Source organism: Oncorhynchus kisutch, linkage group LG18 (assembly GCF_002021735.2).
Source record: "Oncorhynchus kisutch isolate 150728-3 linkage group LG18, Okis_V2, whole genome shotgun sequence".
In the NCBI taxonomy this organism is placed as follows: domain Eukaryota; kingdom Metazoa; phylum Chordata; class Actinopteri; order Salmoniformes; family Salmonidae; genus Oncorhynchus; species Oncorhynchus kisutch.
The window spans coordinates 69,565,671-69,590,131 of NC_034191.2; the positions used below are offsets into that span (position 1 = coordinate 69,565,671).

Here is a 24,461-nt window from a genome sequence, read left to right on the forward strand (position 1 = left end):
TCAGTCAGTTTGCTGAGTGTGGTAACTCTCTTCTTTGCTTAAACATTAGAAATGTTTCGAATACATTCACGTGTCAGTTAGCCACTGAGTTCTTTGCACTATCATGCATGTTATATAGAACTTCTACACCATGGCTCTGCATAGATTGGAATGGTTGGACATTCAGCACCAGTCAAAGTCTGGACACCTACTCATTCAAGAGTTTATTTTCTTTTTACTATTTTCTACATTGTAGATTAATAGTGAAGACTTCAAACTATGTCATCATTGAATCATGTCGTAACTCAAAGTGTTAAATCAAAATATTTAAGATTATTCAAAGTAGCCACCCCTTTTCCTTGATATGACAGCTTTGCACGCTTGGTATTCTCTCAACCAGCTGCACCTGGAATGCTTTTCCAACAGTCTTGAAGGAGTTCCCACATATGCTGAGAACTTGTTGGCTGTTTTTCCTTCACTCTGCAGTCTAACTCATCCCAAACCATCTCAATGGGGTTGAGTTTGTGTGATTGTGGAGGCCAGGTCATCTGATGCAGCACTCCATCACTCTCTTTATTGGTCAAATAGCCCTTACACAGCCTGGTGTGTTTTCGGGCATTGTCCTGTTGAAAAACAGATGAAAGTCCCACTAAGCCCAAACCAGATGGGATGGCGTATCACTGCAGAATGCTGTGGTAGCCATGCTGGTCGTGTGTCTTGATTTCTAAATAAATCAGCGATGGTGTCGCCAGCAAAGCACCCCCACACAATCACACCTCCTCCTCCGTGCTTCACGGTGGGAACCACACATGCAGAGATCATCTGTTCATCTAGTCTGTGTCTCACAAAGACACGGCGGCTGGAACCAAAAATCTCAAATTTGGACTCAGACCAAACAGATTTCCACCGGTCTAATGTCCATTGCTTGTGTTTCTTTGCCCAAGCTAGTCTCTTCTTCTTATTGGTGTCCTTTAGTAGTGGTTTCTTTGCAGCAATTCAAACACGAAGGCCTGATTCACACAGTCTCTGAACAGTTGATGTTGAGATGTGTCCTTGCCATAAAAAGCTGTCCTTGCCATAATATCTTCTGTTTACCACCCCTACCTTTTCCCAACACAACTGATTGGATGAAATGCATTAACAAAAATGTATTCCACAAATAAACTTTTAACAAGGCAAACCTGTTAATTTAAATGCATTCCAGATGACTACCTCATGAAGCTGGTTGAGAGAATGCCAAGAGTGTGCAAAGGGTGGCTATTTATATAAAATATATTTTGATTTGTTTAACACTTTTTGGTTACAACATAATTCCATATGTGTTATTTCATCGGTTTGATTTCTTCACTATTATTCTACAATGTAGAAAATAGTAAAAATAAAGGAAAACCTTTGAATGAGATGGGGTGTCCAAACGTTTGACTGCTACTATACATATATTGATTTAATGATCATTGACCGCAATTGAGCCTATATTTTTCTGCAGCCTTCCTTGACATAATCTCATGAGGTTAACATATTGTAAATAAATAGCTAAAACACTAATCCATAGTTTCCAATGAATACATTCTTCCAGCATACAAGTGTGTAGGAACATCATGGTCATCATCAGGGAATGATGGAGTGATATAGACAGGGAATGATGGAGTGATATAGACAGGGAAAAGGGAATGATGGAGTGATATAGACAGGGAAAAGGGAATGGAGTGATATAGACAGGGAAAAGGGAATGGAGTGATATAGACAGGGAAAATGGAATGATGGAGTGATATAGACAGGGAAAATGGAATGATGGTGAGATAAGTGGCAGGGTAAAGGAGTGATAGAGTATTTAGAGGGATGGTAAAGGACTGATGGAGTAGTTAGAGGGACGAGGAAAGGACTGATGGAGTAGTTAGAGGGACGAGGAAAGGACTGATGGAGTAGTTAGAGGGAGGGGTAAAGGACTGATGGAGTAGTTAGAGAGAGGGATGAAGGACTGATAGAGTAGTTAGAGAGAGGGGTAAGGGACTGATAGAGTAGTTAGAGAGAGGGATGAAGGACTGATAGAGTAGTTAGAGGGATGCTAAAGGACTGATGGAGTAGTTAGAGAGAGGGGTAAAGGACTGATAGAGTAGTTAGAGAGAGGGGTAAAGGACTGATAGAGTAGTTAGAGAGAGGGTAAAGGACTGATAGAGTAGTTAGAGGGAGTGGTCAGGCAGGTGTGTTTGTCCTCACGTCAGGGCCAGGCAGGCTCTTTCATGGCAGCTCCTCAAAGGTCCTGAGTGTTGCTGTGCTCCTGGTGTTCATGTAGCTAGAACAGACAAACCACACTATGAAAACATGACCAATTACAACCCATTGGACTCTACCTACTGTCTTAGCCCAGACTGGTGAGTCTGTGTGTACACTGAAATGTAGTCCTTCCCATCCTTATCACACACAAACAGCTGGGTGTGTGCATTCATGTGTTTGTTACCTGTTGAGCCCGTGCCTCCAGCAGATCTCCCAGTGATTCCAGTAAGCCAGTGAAGGTGGGATGGGCTGAGGGGTTAGCCTCCCAGCATGCCAACATGGTGCTGTAACTACAGACAAACACACACCAGTTATACTCAAGCCAAGTCTCTCTATGAGGTATATCTACAGATATGGAACTGAGCTGATTCTAAAAACATGCACTGTGAGTGTTTACATGAATCATAGAGAACTAGATAACCAGAACTACAGATTTGAGGATAATGTCACTCTTGCTCTTATTATAGATAATACCACAGAACATAAATTGATTGCAGAAGTGAGTCTATGTGTTTGCGTGCTTGAGGTTAATTTTGTAGATCCATAAGAGGAAATAAGAGTTGGCTGTGAGATAGGTCTGTTAGTGTTTCACTGACACCTTCTTGATGCACAGCATAGACATAGTCACTGATTATTCAAAACATTAAGAACACCTGCTCTTTCCATGACATAGAAGGACCACATGAATAAAAATCCACATTTTATTTGTCACATACACATGTTTAGCAGATGTTATCGCGGGTGTAGCGAAATGCTTGTGTTTCCAGCTCCAACAGTGCAGTAGTATCTAACAATTCACAACAATACCTGCAATACATAGAACCTAAAAGTCAAATAATGGAATAAGGGAATATATAAATATTAGGATGAGCAATGTCAGAGTGCCATTGACTAAAATACAGTAGAATAGAATACAGTATATACATATGAGATGAGCAAAGCAAAAATACATAAACATTATTGAAGTGACTAGTGTTCCATTATTAAGTGGCCAGTGATTTCAAGTCTATGTATATAGTGCAGCAGCATCTAAGGTGCAGGGCTACATAACTTGGTAGAAGCTGCCTAGTGGTGGCTATTTAACAGTCTGATGGCCTTGAGATAGAAGCTGTTTTTCAGTCTCTCGGTCCCAGCTTTGATGCACCTTGCCTAATGGATGATAGCGGGGTGAACAGGCAGTGGCTCGGGTGGTTGTTGTCCTTGATGATCTTTTAGGCCTTCCTGTGACATCGGGTGGTGTAGGTGTCCTGGAGGGCAGGTAGTTTGCCCCGGTGATGCGTTGGGCAGACCGCACCACCCTCTGGAGAGCCCTGCAGTTGTGGGCGGTGCCGTTGCCTTACCAGGCTGTGATACAGACCGATAGGATGCTCTAAATTGTGCATCTGTAAAAGTTTGTGAGCGTTTTAGGTGCCAAGACAAATTTCTTCAGCCTCCTGAGGTTGAAGAGGCACTGTTGCGTCTTCTTCACCACACTGTCTGTGTGGTGAGTGTACAAAACATTAGGAAAACCTGCTCTTTCCATTACAAACTGACCAGGTGAATCCAGCTGAAAGCTATGACCCCTTATTGATATCACTTGTTAAATCCACTTCAATCAGTGTACATGAAGGGGAGGAGACAGGTTAAAGAATGGTGCCGGAAGTGGATTTATTTGTAACCAATTTTGCACATAATGAGTAGCAACCGTATTTTACGGCAAAAAAAGCTTCTGGATATCAGGACATCGATAACTCACCTTCGGATTAGACAAAGAGCTTCTGGATATCAGGACATCGATAACTCACCTTCAGATTAGACAAAGAGCTTCTGGATATCAGGACATCGATAACTCACCTTCGGATTAGACAAAGAGCTTCTGGATATCAGGACATCGATAACTCACCTTCAGATTAGACAAAGAGCTTCTGGATATCAGGACATCGATAACTCACCTTCGGATTAGACAAAGAGCTTTTGGATATCAGGATATCGATAACTCACCTTCGGATTAGACAAAGAGCTTCTGGATATCAGGACATCGATAACTCACCTTCGGATTAGACAAAGAGCTTTTGGATATCAGGACATCGATAACTCACCTTCGGATTAGACAAAGAGTTTTTGGATATCAGGACATCGATAACTCACCTTCGGATTAGACAAAGAGTTTTTGGATATCAGGACATCGATAACTCACCTTCGGATTAGACAAAGAGCTTCTGGATATCAGGACATCGATAACTCACCTTCGGATTAGACAAAGAGTTTTTGGATATCAGGACATCGATAACTCACCTTCGGATTAGACAAAGAGCTTTTGGATATCAGGACATCGATAACTCACCTTCGGATTAGACAAAGAGCTTCTGGATATCAGGACATCGATAACTCACCTTCGGATTAGACAAAGAGTTTTTGGATATCAGGACATCGATAACTCATCTTCGGATTAGACAAAGAGCTTTTGGATATCAGGACATCGATAACTCACCTTCGGATTAGACAAAGAGCTTTTGGATATCAGGACATCGATAACTCACCTTCGGATTAGACAAAGAGCTTCTGGATATCAGGACATCGATCACTCACCTTCGGATTAGACAAAGAGCTTTTGGATATCAGGACATCGATAACTCACCTTCGGATTAGACAAAGAGCTTCTGGATATCAGGACATCGATCACTCACCTTCGGATTAGACAAAGAGCTTCTGGATATCAGGACATCGATAACTCACCTTCGGATTAGACAAAGAGTTTTTGGATATCAGGACATCGATCACTCACCTTCGGATTAGACAAAGAGCTTTTGGATATCAGGACATCGATCACTCACCTTCGGATTAGACAAAGAGCTTACCAACAATGACGAGCCTACAGGGAGGAGGTGAGGGCCCTTGGAGTGTGGTGTCAGGAAAATAACCTCACACTCCACGTCAACAAAACAAAGGAGATGATCGTGGACTTCAGGAAACAGCAGAGGGAGCACCCCCCTATCCACATCGACGGGACAGTAGTGGAGAGGGTAGTAAGTTTTATGTTCCTCGGCGTACACATCACGGACAAACTGAATTGCTCCACCCACACAGACAGTGTGGAGAAGAAGGCGCAGCAGTGCCTCTTCAACCTCAGGAGGCTGAAGAAATTCGGCTTGTCACCAAAAGCACTCAAACTTTTACAGATGCACAATCGAGAGCATCCTGTCGGGCTGTATCACCGCCTGCTACGGCAACTGCTCCGCCCACAACCGTAAGGCTCTCCAGAGGGTAGTGAGGTCTGCACAATGAATCACAGAGGGCAAACTACCTGCTCTCTAGGACACCTACACCACCCGATGTTACAGGAAGGCCATAAAGATCATCAAGGACAACAACCACCTGAGCCACTGCCTGTTCACCCCGCTATCATCCAGAAGGCGAGGTCAGTTCAGGTGCATCAAAGCAGGGACCGAGAGACTGAAAAACAGCTTCTATCTCAAGGCCATCAGACTGTTAAACAGCCACCACTAACATTGAGTGGCTGCTGCCAACACACTGACACTGACACTGACTCAACTCCAGCCACTTTAATATTGGAAAAATTTATGTAAAAATTTATCACTAGCCACTTTAAACAATGCCACTTAATATAATGTTTACATACCCTACATTACTCATCTCATATATATATATATATATATATATATATATATATATATATATATATATACACATACACTGTATACTGTACTTGATACCATCTACTGCATCTTGCCTATGCCGTTCTGTACCATCACTCATTCATATATCTTCATCCCTTTACACTTGTGTGTATAAGGTAGTTGTTGTGAAATTGTTAGGTTAAATTACTCGTTGGTTATTACTGCATTGTCGGAACTAGAAGCACAAGCATTTCGCTACACTCGCATTAACATCTGCTAACCATGTGTATGTGACAAATAACATTTGATTTGATTTGATAGTAGGTGCCAGGCGTACCGGTTTGTGTCAAGCACTGCAATGCTGATGGTTTTTCACACTCAACAGTTTCCCATGTGTATCAAGAAAGGTCCACCACCCAAAGGCCATTCAGCCAATTTGACACAACTTTGGGAAGCAACAACGGCCAGCATCCCTGTGGAGCGTATTTGACACCCTGTTCGGACCATGCCCCGATCATTTGAGGCTGTTCTGAGGGCAAAAGGGTGGGGGTGGGGAGGCGCAACTCAATAGTAGGAAGGTGTTCCTAATTTTTGGTATACTCAGTGTAGACAGGATGTCTTATCAATGGAGACCTGTGTTTCCAAGTGTTTCCCCTATATTCATGTAAAATTGTTGCCTACTTTGGTTCAATGACTGGAAGTCTATGGCACTGCTAGCATGTCATTGCGCTAACGCTAGTAGCAATGTCATTACCCGTTCCACCACTGCTGAAAAAAATCCTAGGGGAAACACTGATTTACCCAAAGCCCTGTGCAACTGAGTCCTGGACTTCCTGATGGTGATGAAGGTAGGCAACATTACCTCCTCCACACTGATAACATTTCCTCATCGACATTGATTCTCAACACGGGGGCCCCACAAGAGTGCATCCGCAGTTCCTGCCTATACTCCCTGTATACCTACGATAGCGTAGCCTCACACAGTTCCAACTACATCATCAAATTCGCTAAACGACACGACAGTATTAGGCCTGATTACCAACAACGACAAGACGGCCTACACGGAGGAGGTAGGCACTATGATGGTGTGGTGTCAGGTAAACAACCTCTCCCTCAATGTCAGAAAAACAAAGGAGCTGATTGTGGACTTCAGGAGGAACCAGGCTGGACACACCCTGAACCTCAATGGGGCCACCGTGGAGACGGTCAAAAACATAATCGGAGTACACATCTCTGAAGAGCTCAGATGGTCAAACCACACAGACACCGCCGTGAAGATGGCTCGACAGTGACTGTTCAACTTCAGAATGCTGAAGAAATTCGGCCTGTCCCCGAGGGGATACTGCCGGGCTGCATCACATCCTGGTACAGCAACTCCAGCACCCCGGACCGCAAGGCACTATAGACAGTGGTACGCTCAGCCCAACGCACCATTAGGTGCACACTGCTTGCCCTCCAGGACACCATTAGGTGCACAATGCTCGCCCTCCAGGACACCATTAGGTGCACACTGCTTGCCCTCCAGGACACCATTAGGTGCACACTGCTTGCCCTCCAGGACACCATTAGGTGCACACTGCTTGCCCTCCAGGACACCATTAGGTGCACACTGCTCGCCCTCCAAGACACCATTAGGTGCACACTGCTCGCCCTCCAGGACACCTACAACACCAGGTGTCGCAGGAAGGCCAGGAAGATCATCAGGGACCCCCAAGGCAGGGCCTCTGATGGTCATAGTGGAGGACTGTAGGCACGGAAACCTCTCCACCTACCTGAAAAGCAAGAGAGACGTGTTCCTGCTCAACAGTGTGTTCAGACAGACAGGCAGCCAGACGGATACTCACAGCCTTTTCTTACAGACCTCTAGATTATTAGATTCAATTAGAGAGTTTAATAGTCACATGTACAGGGTTGCAGATGTAATTACAGGGTACAGTGACACTTTTGAGCACCAACATGCAGGGGAAAGTGAAATAAAACAATACAAATTATACAAATAGATAACGATAAAAATAGAAATAACAATATGTGGCAACAATAAATGCCCATTGGGGTGGGGGCAGGGTAAATGTCTGTTGGGGGGGGGGGGCAGGTAGTTGACTAGTGGTGGCAGTTCAGAAGCCTGATGGTCTGGGGGCAGAAGCTATTGGCCCGTCTTACAGTTTTTGCCATGTTGCTCCTATACTGCCCGCGTCTGAGTGATGGAAAAGGGCCAATAGCAACAATCCATGGTTCGGGTGGCTGGGCCTTGGTGCAGGCTCACAGCAGCTTGACCACATTCATCAGAGCCTTGTGCTCACTGTGAGTAGCCCCCTCTGGTGGACAGCAGTCAGGACAGCACATTATAAATACAGCACATGCCTGTCATTATGGTAGTAAAGTACAGTCATGTTATATTCTATTCCCTTTTGTATTACTCTACTCTATTCTGAACGGTCCTCATTTGTTCTTAGATATCATGACTGAGGTATAATGAACATAAGGAAGCATGTACCTTTATGAACATAAGAAGCAGGTACCTTTATGAACATAAGGAAGCAGGTACCTTTATGAACATAAGGAAGCAGGTACCTTTATGAACATAAGGTAGCAGGTACCTTTATGAACATAAGGTAGCAGGTACCTTTATGAACATAAGGAAGCATGTACCTTTATGAACATAAGAAGCAGGTACCTTTATGAACATAAGGAAGCAGGTACCTTTATGACCATAAGGAAGCAGGTACCTTTATGAACATAAGAAGCAGGTACCTTTATGAACATAAGGAAGCAGGTACCTTTATGAACATAAGGAAGCAGGTACCTTTGAGCATCTTGACAGGCACAGTTCTGCAGCCTGTAGAGTTGTAGATGCCAAAGGCAGACACCTGCATGACCTTCCCAAAGGCCTCATGGTCCAGGGGTTCCTCTGGAAGGACACAGAGACAGAATCAGAACACAATCTCCTTAGCTAAGGTGTGTTGTGGTTTAACACTGGGCGGTGGCAGTCTGTCAGAGTCAATGTTTTGTTAAATCTTTACGGTCATGAGAAAGTTCAGAAGGCTTTAGGTGGGAACCACCTAGATGTTATAAAGTTAAGTTGAAATTCAACAAGACTTTATTAAAACTACATTATCTGTATATCCAACAAGCCCAATGAGTCAAACTCAGATCACACCCAAGCCAGACCTGATTAGCTACAGTAAACACAGCTCCCACCCTTGACAGACATGATTAGCACAACACAGATAATGCTGATTACATGGGACACTCCTAGTCATCTCTGAGGCAGATGAGAAAGTGATCTTATCTATCTTCAATCTTACAGTTTTTCTCAGTCGCTTTGGTGCATTTTTCACATCATTCCTATGTGAAAAATAATGTGAAAAATAATAAATGCATTTCTCAGAACAATTTGTACAAACTGCAATATACAATAGATATGTTTCTAAAGCTAGTCAGTCACTAAAAATCCTTAGTACGTCTCTCAAAAGTAAATATTCATGCCAATGATCATGTCAGTGTCATCAGAATGATAAGTCAGTGTGTCATTGTTCACGAACAAGGTCGTCAAAATGTTTAGGCATGTTGTCAATGTAACTGTGTACTTTGACAGTATTACCTGATGTAAACTTAGGCTACAGTTTGGATGACAGTTACTGTATTGAAAATCACAAGGCTGCACTTCTATGGCATATATCAATTTCAACAGTACTATTTACATATTACTGTATGTGGGTTATTGATTGAAAGAGACTGGACAACCCAAGGGGCACAAAGGGAAAACAACTAAATTAGAAAGAAACACAGGAAACCACCCCTAAGACACAACTTTGACCGCAGCACTGTTGTGCTGTCTCTACACATCCAGACGTTCCTGTCTGTCGGCCCACATATTCTCTTCCACATCACACAGGATATTTTCCCTTCCAATGCAACGTGGAAAGAATCTTTTGGAATGCCTTATCCATCCTCTGCAGGCGTCTACTGTGATGTCCTCACATGCTGCATCCATTGCAGCCAGCAGGGTCATCTGTGTGTGTGGCTGACGATTGTACACCTTCCACCTCCATGCTGAAAAGAACTCCTCAATTGGGTTAAGGAATGGTGAATAAGGTGGGAGGAATTCTATTCGCATCCTCGGGTGGGTCACAAACCATTGCCTTATGATGTTTGATCGATGGAAACTCACATTATCACAAATGACCACCTAGTTTGGCAAATCCTCTCTAAACAGACCCCTCTCATCATCAGGGATGAGAGCCCTGTAGAGAGTCTCTAAAAAGTTGAGTAGATGCTGGGTGTTGTATGGCCCTATAAGGGGGATATGGGTTAGGACACCATGCTCCGAAATAGCAGCACACATGGTGATATTTCCTCCCCGTTGGCCTGGCAAATCCACAGTAGCTCTGTGACCGATGATATTCTGACCCCGCCTTCTGCATTTGGTCAGGTTGAAGCCAGCCTCATCCACGTATACAAAGTTGTGAGAGGGTTCACTTGATTCCAACTCCATTATACGCTATATCCCAGAACACACAGTTGAATTTGTTTTGGTAAGGAAGAGTGACATAAAATGTACATATATTGCATGTTCCTTCCACAGCAATGGAAATGTGTGCAGTTTATGCTTACTGTACTATGTATCACTATAAAATGTTGCTGTAAAGTAGTTACATATGTTTTACCTGTACATACTGGTACCGTAGCTCCTTAACTCTGTCCTCATTCCTTTGGAATGGTACACGGTACAGCTGTTTCATACTCATCTGGTTTCTATGCAGCACCCTGTCGATGGTTGAGATGCTAACCGTATGGATGTTTTCAAAGACATCGTTGTCTTCTATAATGGTCCTTTGTATTTCCCTGAGTCTCATGGCATTGTTTGCTCGGACCATGGTGCAAATAGCCTCCTCCTGTTGAGGTGTGAAAAGGCGTCCTCTGCCACCGGTTTGAGGTAATCTTGCAGTCCTATGTGGGGAAAAATGCAGTGATGCATCGCACACTTTCACATAGACAAAAACTATGCGAACACACATTTTACTGTAAAACATACAGGTGGGTGCATGTAAGGTGCAGTATGTATCTGTATAGAGTATATTTCTGTATGCTGTGAAATACAAGTGGACTACTATAATATGAAGCATTGTAGGAAGTATACAGTAAACTGCTTATATACAGTAACAGTGCACTGTACATTGGTGGACATACCTGTTCTCTCTTCAAAACGTTTTAACTATTGAGGACACGGTTGATCTCCCAATATTCAGCTGCACCCTTCGACCCGCCTCAGCCATTGTAAGGCCATGATTGACAACATGGTCTACAATAGTGGCCCTTATGTCATCAGATATGCGCCTATGTCCTCTTCTGCCTCTTCCTCTGTTTGCCTTCCACCACGCATCCTTGTTCCTCTTCTTCCTCCTCTTGGCTGTTGACCCTGTTCGTTTCCTGGTCCATCCATTATTGGAAAATTGCAACTCTGTGTTGTGGTCTGTCTATATATGCTTGCCAATTGATTCTTCATGAGATGCACCTTTGAGCAATTTAGACAACTGGTTGATTGTTGGTTGAACTAACACTTTACGTTCCTTCATGAGTGAGGGTCAAATTCACGTTTTTGTACAAAAGGTCTAATAGAAATGTGTAAAACTATGCTTGACAGTTTATGACAAATAGTTCAACAATTTTGCATGTAATGGCTTATGCAAGGAACTAATGCCTAGATGTTTTGAGGGGTAAGACTATTCAACAGAGAACCAACTACTATATTTTGATCAACATGATATGAGCAATTGATAATGTGGAAAAAAGCTGACACTTGTACATTATCAATTGCAATTTGTTCAAAGGAATAAGAAATTGCTTTAATAATGTGCACAAGTGACTAGATGATTTGGAATTTGTACAAGTAGTATCAAGAATTGCACTTTTGATCTAAGAAATGCACCAAAGTGACTGAGAAAAACTGTAATCATCTCCTCTTTCCGAAGTTTATACACAGGGAGTTCCTAGAATGTCTGTAACCAATCACTACACAGTGTACTGGGTCAGTAACCAATGGTGTAAAGGTATACCCAGTTCGAGGCAGTCTCTGGGAACTCCCATTGGCTGGGGTCGTACTGTAGTCTATCACACTGCTCCTCCGGAGGCCCCTTGTCCAGGTCCAGGATGATTGACAGGTACTCTGCCTTTGCCTGAGAGAGAAATGGATTTATATGGTATTATCAAAAATAAGATATTTATGCAATTATATACACTCTAGTCTGCTCCATTTGTCTCATCTGTTTGAGTTTACATATGAAGAGAGTGATCACCTGTTTGAGTTTACATATGAAGAGAGTGATCACCTGTTTGAGTTTATGTAGGAAGAGAGTGATCACCTGTTTTAGTTTACATATGAAGAGAGTGATCACCTGTTTTAGTTTACGTATGAAGAGATTGATCACCTGTTTGAGTTTATGTAGGAAGAGAGTGATCACCTGTTTTAGTTTACATATGAAGAGAGTGATCACCTGTTTTAGTTTACGTATGAAGAGATTGATCACCTGTTTTAGTTTACATATGAAGAGAGTGATCACCTGTTTTAGTTTACGTATGAAGAGAGTGATCACCTGTTTTAGTTTACGTATGAAGAGAGTAAGCAGCAGCCAGAAGAGAGTGGCCACCAGACAGGTACAGGTGAGAGTAAGGATCTCCAGAGACAGGCCCTCTGACGAGTCTACACACAGACAGAAAGAGAGAGAGGGAGAGAGAGAGAAAGAGAGAGAGAGACAGAAAGATAGTGAGAGAAAGAGAGAGAAAATGAGAGAGAAAGAGAGAGAGAGAGAGAGAGAGAGAGAAAGAGAGAGAGAGAGAGACAGAAAGATAGTGAAAGAAAGAGAGAGAAAGTGAGAGAGAGAAAGAGAGAGAGAAAGAGAGAGAGATAGAGAGAGAGAGAAAGTGTGTGTGTGAGAGAGAGAGAGAGAGAGAGAGAGAGAGAGAGAGAGAGAGAGAGAGAGAGAGAGAGAGAGAGAGGATAGCCCAAATTTACAGGGCATCAGAGTGGGGCTTCTGAAGATATAGAAATTATCCAAGTTTACAGGGCAGCCAGAAGTGTTTCTGAAGATATAGAAATAGCCTCAGTTGACGGGGCAGCAGAGTGAGGCTTCTGAAGATATAGAAATAGCCTCAGTTGACAGGGCAGCAGAGTGAGGCTTCTGAAGATATAGAAATAGCCTCAGTTGACAGGGCAGCAGAGTGAGGCTTCTGAAGATATAGAAATAGCCTCAGTTGACGGGGCAGCAGAGTAGGGCTTCTGAAGATATAGAAATAGCCTCAGTTGACAGGGCAGCAGAGTAGGGCTTCTGAAGATATAGAAATAGTCTCAGTTGACAGGGCAGCAGAGTAGGGCTTCTGAAGATATAGAAATAGCCTCAGTTTACGGGGCAGCAGAGTAGGGCTTCTGAAGATATAGAAATAGCCTCAGTTGACAGGGCAGCAGAGTCGGGCTTCTGAAGATATAGAAATAGCCTCAGTTGACAGGGCAGCAGAGTATGGCTTCTGAAGATATAGAAATAGCCTCAGTTGACAGGGCAGCAGAGTAGGGCTTCTGAAGATATAGAAATAGCCTCAGTTGACAGGGCAGCAGAGTGGGGCGCTTCCGAAAGGAAATCAAAAAGGGAGACAGCTTCCTTCCTGACTTATCAGAACACAACAACACTCAGCCACTCCTCTCCATGGTCAGGCTAGGGAGCATCCGCTGCTGCTGCCCAGGGAAGAGCCCTCCAAACGGGGCGTGATGACACAGAGGACTAGCCTATACTGGAAAGGGAGGGACCAAGGCTCTCTAAATGAGGAACAGAACTGTGATATAAACCTTCAAAATGTGTTCTGGGAAAATCTATCAAGACTAAGACCAAGTAAACAGTATGCAGCGTTGTCTTCATACTGTATCTTGTTATAATAAATTACTGCAATATGTATACATTTAATAATCTAATGGTAGGTATCACAACAATGTGTCCACAGACATAAAAATGCCCTTATATGGAAGAAACACAACTTGGATGGTTATAGAAAGAGAGAAGAGAGAGAGTTTAATGTATTCCAGAGTTATTATTGGTTAGTGGATCCTTACTGTGAACCCAGATGTAGGTGGAGCCCACAGCAGAGACTCTCTCATTGGTGGCCTGGCTGGTGTACAGACCCTGTTCCTTCACTGTGATTCGGTCAATGTGGAGGGTCCCGCCTCCTGCTCATGAGAAACAGAACATGTCACAGTCATTTTACAACACTAACTTCAGAGGTCAATCTCTATAGTCTGAAGAGGATTCCATCTCCTTTTCATTCAGGCAGTACAGATGAAGAGGAGTCAGAAGGAACCCAACTTTCACTGAATAGTAAAAAGCACGGTGTATCTTACCTGAGCACTGTGTATCTTACCTGAGCACTGTGCATCTTACCTGAGCACTGTGTATCTTACCTGAGCACTGTGTATCTTACCTGAGCACTGTGTATCTTACCTGAGCACTGTGTATCTTACCTGAGCACTGTGTATCTTACCTGAGCACTGTGTATCTTACCTGAGTCCTGCAGAAGAGAGTGTTGATCCTTGTACCATGTGATGAGGGGGTGTGGCACACGCCGTGGGCGAGGCAGCTGAGTGTCACTGAACCACTGGCAGAGTCTGTAACAGCACTGGAGTCTTCAGTACTGTGGGGGAACACACACAATGAGTGTGTGTGTGTGTGTGTGTGTGTGCGTGTGTGTGTGTGTTTATGTGGAGGTGTGTGTGTGTGTGTGTGTGTGTGTGTGAGTGAGTGAGTGATTGAGTGAGTGAGTGAGTGAGTGTGGAGGTGTGGAGGTGTGTGTGCGTGTGTGTGTTGTTAATAACCCAATGGCCAAGGTCCATGAGAAAAGAGGTCATCACTGCACCACATTCATAAGTCATACAGTAGGCCTCTGAATAGATCATACAGTAGTCCTCTGAATAGATCATACAGTAGTCCTCTGAATAGATCATACAGTAGTCCTCTGAATAGATCATACAGTAGTCCTCTGAATAGGTCATACAGTAGTCCTCTGAATAGATCATACAGTAGTCCTCTGAATAGATCATACAGTAGTCCTCTGAATAGATCATACAGTAGTTCTCTGAATAGATCATACAGTAGTCCTCTGAATAGATCATACAGTAGTCCTCTGAATAGGTCATACAGTAGTCCTCTGAATAGATCATACAGTAGTCCTCTGAATAGGTCATACAGTAGTCCTCTGAATAGATCATACAGTAGTCCTCTGAATAGATCATACAGTAGTCCTCTGAATAGATCATACAGTAGTCCTCTGAATAGATCATACAGTAGTCCTCTGAATAGATCATACAGTAGTCCTCTGAATAGGTCATACAGTAGTCCTCTGAATAGATCATACAGTAGTCCTCTGAATAGAATGAGTGGCGTTTTTCCTGCAATCGAAAGGAGGGATATTTGACATTCGTCTCTGGACCCTTGCCACGCTCTGATGACAATGTGTGTGTTAGTAACACATTTCTGTGTGAGTGTATGTGTGTGTGCCCTTAACTTCAACTTCACATCAGCTGACGTGCGTCCCTCTTGGGTTTGTAGTAGTAACCTTAAAATACCTCTTTTCCCACTGACCAAAACAATGTATCATTCATCATCAGGGCTGTTATTAGCTGTTAATAGACCATTGACCATTAGTCATAAATGGCCACTAAACATTACTCACCACCTAGAATAAGGACATTCCCGCCCCTCTTTCCATTTTCTCTCCCTTTTCTCTCTCTCTCGCTCTCCTTCTTATTCACTCTTTCTCTCGCTCCTTATTTTCTCTTTCTCTCTCTCTCTCTCTCTCTCTCTCTCTCTCTCTCTCTCTCTCTCTCTCTCTCTCTCTCTCTCTCTCTCCTTCTGATTCTCTCTCTCTCTCCTTCTTATTCCCCCCCTATCTTTTGTATTATCTCTTTCTCTTTCTCTCCTTCTCTCTCTCTGTCTCTCTCTAGTAAAAAGCCCATGGGGTCTTGTAGAGGAAGTGTACGCATCAGGATTTGATTGTGAGCAGCAGCAGTAAAAGACATGAATAAAAGGTACTTAAGTAACGCGGGACTGACTGTTGTTTCCCATATCTTCCTCCTGGACAACAATTGATGATTGTCTGTGAGTTCGTGGTCTGACAGTGTCTGATTGGCTGATTGTTCCTCTGGCCCTGTGAAGCGGCCTGTAAATGTGGCATTGTGGGAAGTGCCATTGTGTCCTCTTCCTCCTGACGAGGGAGCATTCCCACGTGAAAGAAAGACTGAGGCAGGGAGGGGCCCCAGGAAACTACAGGAGCCAGTTCCCAAGCACTGATCTGACACTGTGTGTGTGTGTGTGTGTGTGTGTGTGTGTGTGTGTGTGTGTGTGTGTGTGTGTGTGTGTGTGTGTGTGTGTGTGTGTGTGTGTGTGTGTGTGTGTGTGTGTGTGTGTGTGTGTCGTTGTGTGTGAACTTGAGGGTTTATGTGCATACCAGGTGGTGATTGGTGTTATCGCCATACAATGGAAAGGGCCATATAGGCAAGCAGTTGTATTTTCTGCTGAGTTGAAATGATATTGTATGTGTGTCTATGACCCTGTTTGTCAGTGTATGTGTGTATGTGTTATAGTGATGTTGATGTTGATGTTGATGATGATGATGATCAGAGTAATCACGTGTGAGAGGTTAGAGGGCTCTGCTGTGTCAGTCACCAGTTGCCATGACAACTTGGTGTACAGTTGTTTATTGGCTACGCAAGTGAGGTCTCCTCCCTCTCTTAGCTCCTCCTCCTGTTTCACACCGAAGCCTCCTGGGACATCTGAGAGAGGGAGGTCGGAGAGAAAGAAGGAGGGGGGAGACAGGGAGGTGAGGAGGGAGAGAGGGAGGGAGGGAGGGCTGCAGAGATTCAGTTCCTATTCAAGCCACTTTGGTCTAGACCTCCCTATCACACAACTCTGAAAACCCTTGTAACACCACAACAAACCTTCCTGCCCATCTCACTAGACCTCAATCGAACTTGAGTCCACCAAGCCACCATTTTCTTAACATTTGATGACAAAGTTGAAGAACTATTGTGGGTAAAAGTATTTTGAAGAATAAGGTAAAAAGGCCTTTTATTACGGCTCGAGACTTTCCTGATGGCAGGTAGTGTTCATCTGTCTCCAACACCCCCAGTTCTCTCCAAATAAAGGGGGCCTGGCGGCCCAGGGAAGTGCACCCCACACAGGGAACCCCACACAGGGAAGTGCACCCCACACAGGGAAGTGAACCCCACACAGGGAAGTGCACCCCACACAGGGAAGTGAACTCCACACAGGGAAGTGCACCCCACACAGGGAAGTGACTCGATAAGAGCCCAAGGTTCCTGTTTCACTCAAACACACACATATATACAGCGGACAACACACACAGGGGTAAACACACACATATACACAGAGGACAACACACACAGGGGTAAACACACACATACAAATACACAGCGGACAACATTCACTCACGCGCACACACACACACAACAACACCAGCACGCACACACGTACAGACGGCCATGCACACACACACACACACACACACACACACACACACACACACACACACACACACACACACACACACACACACACACACACACACACACACACACACACACACACACACACACACACACACACACACACACACACTCTCTACCTCTGCTACCACCGATAGCAGCAGTAAGATTTCCCAGCAGCCGATTGAGATAATAGATGTCTCTGAGCCAGCACTACTGCCCACCTCCAGACCTCAGTGCAGCTAAACACACTACACACACTCAATTAACTAAGTTTGTGTATGTGTGTGATAGAAAGATTAATGAGTTGTAGCATCTTTGGGTATATGATATCCATCAAATCAAATCAAATTGTATTTGTCACATGTGCTGAATACAACAGGTGTAGTAGACCTTACCGTGAAATACTTACTTACAAGTCCTTAACCAACAATGCAGTTGTTTTTACTAAAGAAACTAAAGTAAAAAAGTAACACAATAAAATAACAATAACAAGGCTATATACAAGGGGTACCGGTTCCGAATCAATGTTAGTCAAAGTAATTGAGGTTATTTCTACATGTAAGTAGGGGTGAAGTGACTCTGCATAGATAATAAACAGCGAGTAGCAGCAGTGTAAAACAAAGGGGGAAGGGGGTCAATGTAAATTGTCCAGGTGGCCATTTGATTAATTGTTCAGCAGTCTTATGGATTAGGGGTAGAAGCTGTTAAGGAGCCTTTTGGACCTAGACTTGGCGCTCTGGTACCATGCGGTAGCAGAGAGAACAGTCTGTGACTTGGGTGACTGGAGTCTTTGACCATTTTTGGGGCCTTCCTCTGACACCGCCTGGTATAGAGGTCCTGAATGGCATGAAGCTTGGCCCCAGTGATGTACTGACATTTACGCACAACCCTCTGTAGCGCCTTACGGCCGGATGCCAAGCAGTTTCCATACCAGGCTGTGATGCAACCGGTCAGGAAACTCAAGATGGTGCAGCTGTGTAACCTTTTGAGGATCTGGGGAACCATGTCTTTTCAGTCTCCTGAGGTGGAATAGGCGTTGTGGTGCCCTCTCGCGACTCTCTTAGTTTGGACCACACAGCCGTCATACCGCTCAGGAAGGAAACGCGTTCTGTCTCCTAAAGATGAACATACTTTGGTGTGAAAAGTGCAAATCAATCCCAGAACAACAGCAAAGGACCTTGTGAAGATGCTGGAGGAAACAGGTACAAAAGTATCTATATCCACAGTAAAATGAGTCCTATATCGACATAACCTGAAAGGCCACTCAGCAAGGAAGAAGCCACTGCTCCAAAACCGCCATAAAAAAGCCAGACTACAATTTGCAACTGCACATGGGACAAAGATCGTACTTTTTGGAGAAATGTCCTCTGGTCTGATGAAACAAAAATATAACTGTTTAGCAATAACCACTGTTATGTTTGGATGAAAAAGGGTGAGGCTTGCAAGCCGAAGAACACCATCCCAACCGTGAAGCACAGGGGTGGCAGCATCATGTTGTGGGGTGCATTGCTGCAGAAGGGACTGGTGCACTTCACAAAATAGATGACATCATGAGGGAGGAAAATTATGTGGATATATTGAAGCAACATCTCAAGACATCAGTCAGGAAGTTAAAGCTTGGTTGCAAATGGGTCTTCCAAATGAACAATGACCCCAAGCATATTTCCAAAGATGCTGAAAAATGTCTTAAGGACAACAAAGTCAAGGTATTGGAGTGGCCATCACAAAGCCCTGACCTCAAGAACTGAAAAAGCATGTGCGAGCAAGGTGGCCTACAAACCTGACTCAGTTACAGCTCTGTCAAGAGGAATGGGCCAAAATTCACCCAACTTATTGTGGGAAGCTTGTGGAAGGTAACCCAAAATGTTTGACCCAAGTTAAACAATTTAAAGGCAATGCTACCAAATACTAATTGAGTGTATGTAAACTTCTGACCACTGGGAATGTGATGAAATAAATAATTATCTCTGCTATTATTCTGACATTTCACATTCATAAAATAAAGTGGTGATCCTAACTGACCTAAGACAGGGAATTTTTACTTTTTACTTAAATGGATTAAATGTCAGGAATTGTGAGAATCTGAGTTTAAATGCATTTGGCTAAGGTGTACATTACATTATTCATCTCATATGTATATGTATATACTGTACTCTATATCATCTACTGCATCCTTATGTAATACATGTATCACTAGCCACTTTAACTATGCCACTTTGTTTACATACTCATCTCATATGTATATACTGCACTCAATACCATCTACTGTATCTTGCCTATGCCGCTCTGTACCATCACTCACTCATATATCTTTATGTACATATTCTTTATCCCCTTACACTTGTGTCTATAAGGTAGTAGTTTTGGAATTGTTAGCTAGATTACTTGTTGGTTATTACTGCATTGTCGGAACTAGAAGCACAAGCATTTCGCTACACTCGCATTGACATCTGCTAACCATGTGTATGTGACAAATAAAATTAGATTTGATTTGATTTGATTTATGTGAACTTCCCACTTCAACTGTATATGATAACAGTGGCAAGAAAAAGTATCTGAACCCTTTGGAAATACCTGGATTTCTGCATAAATTGGTCACACAATTTAAAGTCACAACAATAGGCAAACCGTCTGCTTAAGCTAATAACCTTGGGATGAGGTTTTGATGTTGGTGTGCTGTGCCTTTTTTTCTCCACACACAGTGTTGTGTGTTCTTTCCAAACAACACAACTGTAGTTTCATCTGTCCACAGAATAGTTTGTCAGAAGTGCTGTAGAACATCCAGGGGCTCTTTTACAAACTTTAGACATGCAGCAATGTTTTTTGGACAGCAGTGGCTTCTTCCGTGGTGTCCTATGAACACCATTCTTATTTAGTGTTTTACGTATCGTAGACTCATCAACAGAGATGTTAGCAAGTTCCAGAGATTTCTGTTAGTCTTTAGCTGACACTCTAGGATTCTTCTTAACCTCATTGAGCATTCTGCACTGTGCTCTTGCAGTCATCTTTGCAGGACGGCCACTCCTAGGGAGAGTAGCAACAGTACGGAACTTTCTCAGTTTATAGACAATTTGTCTTATCGTGGACTGATGAACATCAAGGCTTTTAGAGATACTTTTGTAACCCTTTCCAGCTTTATGTAAGTCAACAATTCTTAATCTTCTGCGATCTCTTGTTCGAGGCATGGTTCACATCAGGCAATGCTTCTTGTGAATAGTAAACTTACATTTTGTGAGTGTTTTTATAGGACAAGGCAGCCCTAACCAACATCTCCAATCTCGTTTCATTGATTGGACTGCAGGTTAGCCGACTCCTTACTCCAATTAGCTTTTGGAGAAGTCATTAGCCTAGGGGTTCACATACTTTTCCCACCTACACTGTGAATGTTTAAATTATGTATTCAATATAGACAAGAAAAATACAATAATTTGTGTGTTATTAGTTTAAGCACACTTGTTTGTCTATTGTTGTGACTTAGATGAAGATCAGATCAAATTTGATGACCAATTTATGCAGAAATCCAGGTAATTCACAGGGGTTCACATACTTTTTCTTGCCACTGTCTCTCTCTCTCTGTGTGTGTGTGAGTGTGTGTGTGTGTGTGTGTGTGTATGTGTGTGTGTGTGTGTGTGTGTGTGTGTGTGTGTGTGTGTGTGTGTGTGTGTGTGTGTGTGTGTGTGTGTGTGTGTGTGTGTGTGTGTGTGTGTGTGTGTGCGTGCGTGTGTGTGTGTGTGTGTGTAATCCATTATGGCTGTGTAAGTGTGATGCGTGTTTCTCTGGGGTATGTGTTAGTAATCCATCACAGTCCCTCCCTCTGTGTCTCAGCCTGTCCACTCCACCGGTGGTGCGCTCACCTTATTCTTCCCCTGGAGCACTTCCTGTCTGTGTGTAGGATGTGGTTCTGTGTGGACGTGCTGGGGGCCCTCTCTCTCACCAGGCTCCATAGTGAGGAGGAGTAAGAGAGGGACAGGGCTCAGCTGTGTTGACACAGTGAAGTCACGGCTAGCCAGACGGCAGGTGTGTGTGTGAGAGTGTGTTTGTTCCACAGCTGTGCGCTGCAGGAGGAAGACCGGAACTCATCATCACTATTGTAATCGCTATCTTCATCTTTATCTTGGCCATCATCGTCATCATCATCCCGATTATTGTCTCCTAACCATCATCATCCTTATTATGACATCAGCAGTACTACCATCATCATCATCATCCCTTGTTCACTGCTCAACTGCTTTCCCGATGGAGTCAGTGTCTGTAGCAACATGTACTCTCTGCCGACATTGTTCATTTCTGTACTGTAGGATGTAGAGGTGGTATTGTCAACTAACATCCCTCCATTCGTAAAATCATCCCACCATTCATGAATTGTCCATTCTATTCTTAAACATTCCAAGAGGATTACCACTGGGGTTTTCCCGGGTAATGAAAAACTCCTGGCTACACTGTTACCTTTCTATAATATCTCTCTGCCTGCTTTTGAATGATATTGCGCGCCTTCAAGTAGATCATTTGAGATTTTTCTTGCAGAGCAACTCTGATTTTTATATTCCTACACCAATATTTCAACACCTTTCATAATCTCAAATGATCACAAACTGATTCTATCCCATGGCCAGTGCCCCCTCCCCTCCCCTCCCCTCTTCTCCCTCTCTCTCTCTCTCTCTCTCTCTCTCTCTCTGTGTCTCTCTCTCTCTCTATGTGTCTCTCCCCCCCCCCCCCTCTCTCTCTCTCACTCTCTGTTCTCAGACTATCCCGTACCCCTCCCTGGTTGGCTCCTCTCATCTCTCCCATCCTCCTCTCAGCCCTCTCTCTTTCTGATTGCTCTTCCTCTTGGCAGAGATAGCGAGTGCCCGTGTCCTGTAGGGGTGACCCACCCTGTGCATGACACCAAGGGCCCTGACACACACTCACACACACATACACCCATCAGCCAGCCGACTCTCCCACGCCTCCCAGGAAACACATGCACATACGTGCACACACGCTTGCACGTACACACACACAAACACACAGAGATGGTTCTACATATGTGGACACAGACAAGTTTAGTTAGATGACATAACACACACATATACACATACACACTCATACATAGACACATTCACACAGTGTGCCTTCCCAGGGTGAGATGACTGACTGTTGGCCTGTCTATGATGTTGTCTCAGTATTTCATTTAGAGAACCTGCTAAATGAGTTACTACCTAAAAACCATGAAACGTCCAAAAGTAGGAAGCAACACACAATTTAAAGCAACATTTAATGTAAAAAACATACATTTAATATAACATTTAAAACAATACATATTACAAGTTTTCATACAAATTTGGCCATTATTGGCAATTATCATAAGTAAGTTAGTCATATAAAATTATTAAATATTAGATTCATATATTACTCATAGAAAATCTGTATACATGGAATGAATCACAAAGGGAGAGACCCGTAGAATGAATAAACTCAGTGTGGAAGTCTCGCTTGCTCTCATCATCATCATCATCATCATACACACACACACACACACACACACACACACACACACACACACACACACACACACACACACACACACACACACACACACACACACACACACACACACACACACACAAATCAACACACATTACATTCTTAGAAAAAAATGTAACCTAAAAGGGTTCTTTGGCTGTTCCAATAGGAGAACCCTTTAAAGAACCCCTTTGGTTTCAGGTAGAACACTTTTGGGTTCCACGTAGAACCCTTTCCACAGAGGGTTTTACATTAAACCCAGAAGTCTTCGACATGGAACCAAAAAGGGTTTTGGAAGCCAACATGCACGACTATGACACTCAAACAAACCATAAAAACAGCTTCCTGTGCATATGAAGAGTTTATTTCCAAAACACTATATCCATCAATTATTCACATTTGTGTTTTTTCATCAGAAATGATTGCTTATGGGTACCTTCATGTGTGTGTAAAATAGAAATGTTTTCAGATTTTTTTATTCATAGATTTTAGATGTGAATTGTATCATTTTTTTTTGCAAACCGCTTTATATATCAATTGTTAAACTGGAATGTTTGTATCCTGTAAATTTGACTGTGATATGTGGTTGTCTCACCTAGCTATCTTAAGATGAATGCACTAACTCTAAGGCGCTCTGGATAAGAGCATCTGCTAAATGACTAAAATGTTAAATGTTTTACATACAGATCTCATATTACTGTGTTGAATTATATTTATAAAACATTTTAAATCATTAAAAAAAATATTGATGTCACAAATGTATCATTTGAACAGTTCTTTATTTAAAATGTAGTTATTTGTTACATTTGAATGTGTAAAACCTAGCAGGACTACTTGTTTCTCTGAGAGTGAGGCGGATAATTAGCATTTTGCAAAAAAAAATGTAAACAATTTTTCTCTGAAATGAATCCATCAAGTGAGAGATTTTAAACAAATACATGTCTTTCATTGAACAACCCCATGTCATGATTAGATAGTGAAAAAATATACCAATCTCTTTCATAACTTTAAACAATAAAAGCTAATTTACCAACATTTCAGAAAATTGATATTTAGCATTTTGGAAATAAATTCTTCATATATCACACGCAAAGACAAACTATTTTCCACACAATAAATTGCTGTATAATACATAAATTCACTCTGGATGACAAATGGTTGATATACAGTGAAACGCCTTACAAATGACATAACATGACATAAGATGACATATGACTGTCATTGACTCTGGGTCCTGGGTAACTCCTACATGGTAGGTGTTTGATGAGCAGTCCCAGAGTATCTTCCAGTAATAGAGAACTGTAGGGCATCCCAGAGCATTTCTCTCTCTCTCTCTCTCTCTCTCTCTCTCTCTCTCTCTCTCTCTCTCTCTCTCTCTCTCTCTCTCTCTCTCTCTCTCTCTCTCTCATCTCTCTCCTCTCTCCCTCCTCTCTCTTCTCTCTCTCTCTCTCTCTATCTCCTCTCTCTCTCTCTCTCTCTCTCTCTCCTGCTCTCTTCTCTCTCCTCTCCTCTCTCTCTCTCTCTTCTCTCTCTCCGCTCTCTCT

General features: G+C 43.0%; 1 protein-coding gene across 1 annotated transcript in view; it reads right to left on the bottom strand.

Annotated features, from left to right (window-relative positions):
* Positions 1-24,461, bottom strand: part of flt1 (fms related receptor tyrosine kinase 1) — a 101,048-nt gene that overhangs the window by 39,578 nt on the left and 37,009 nt on the right. The window contains 10 exon segments of the mRNA XM_031795304.1: positions 8,134-8,185; positions 8,674-8,776; positions 11,927-12,046; positions 12,464-12,570; positions 13,969-14,079; positions 14,219-14,236; positions 14,411-14,471; positions 14,474-14,517; positions 21,242-21,307; positions 21,310-21,375. Of these exon segments, the coding sequence (XP_031651164.1) occupies positions 8,134-8,185; positions 8,674-8,776; positions 11,927-12,046; positions 12,464-12,570; positions 13,969-14,079; positions 14,219-14,236; positions 14,411-14,471; positions 14,474-14,517; positions 21,242-21,307; positions 21,310-21,375 (748 nt within the window).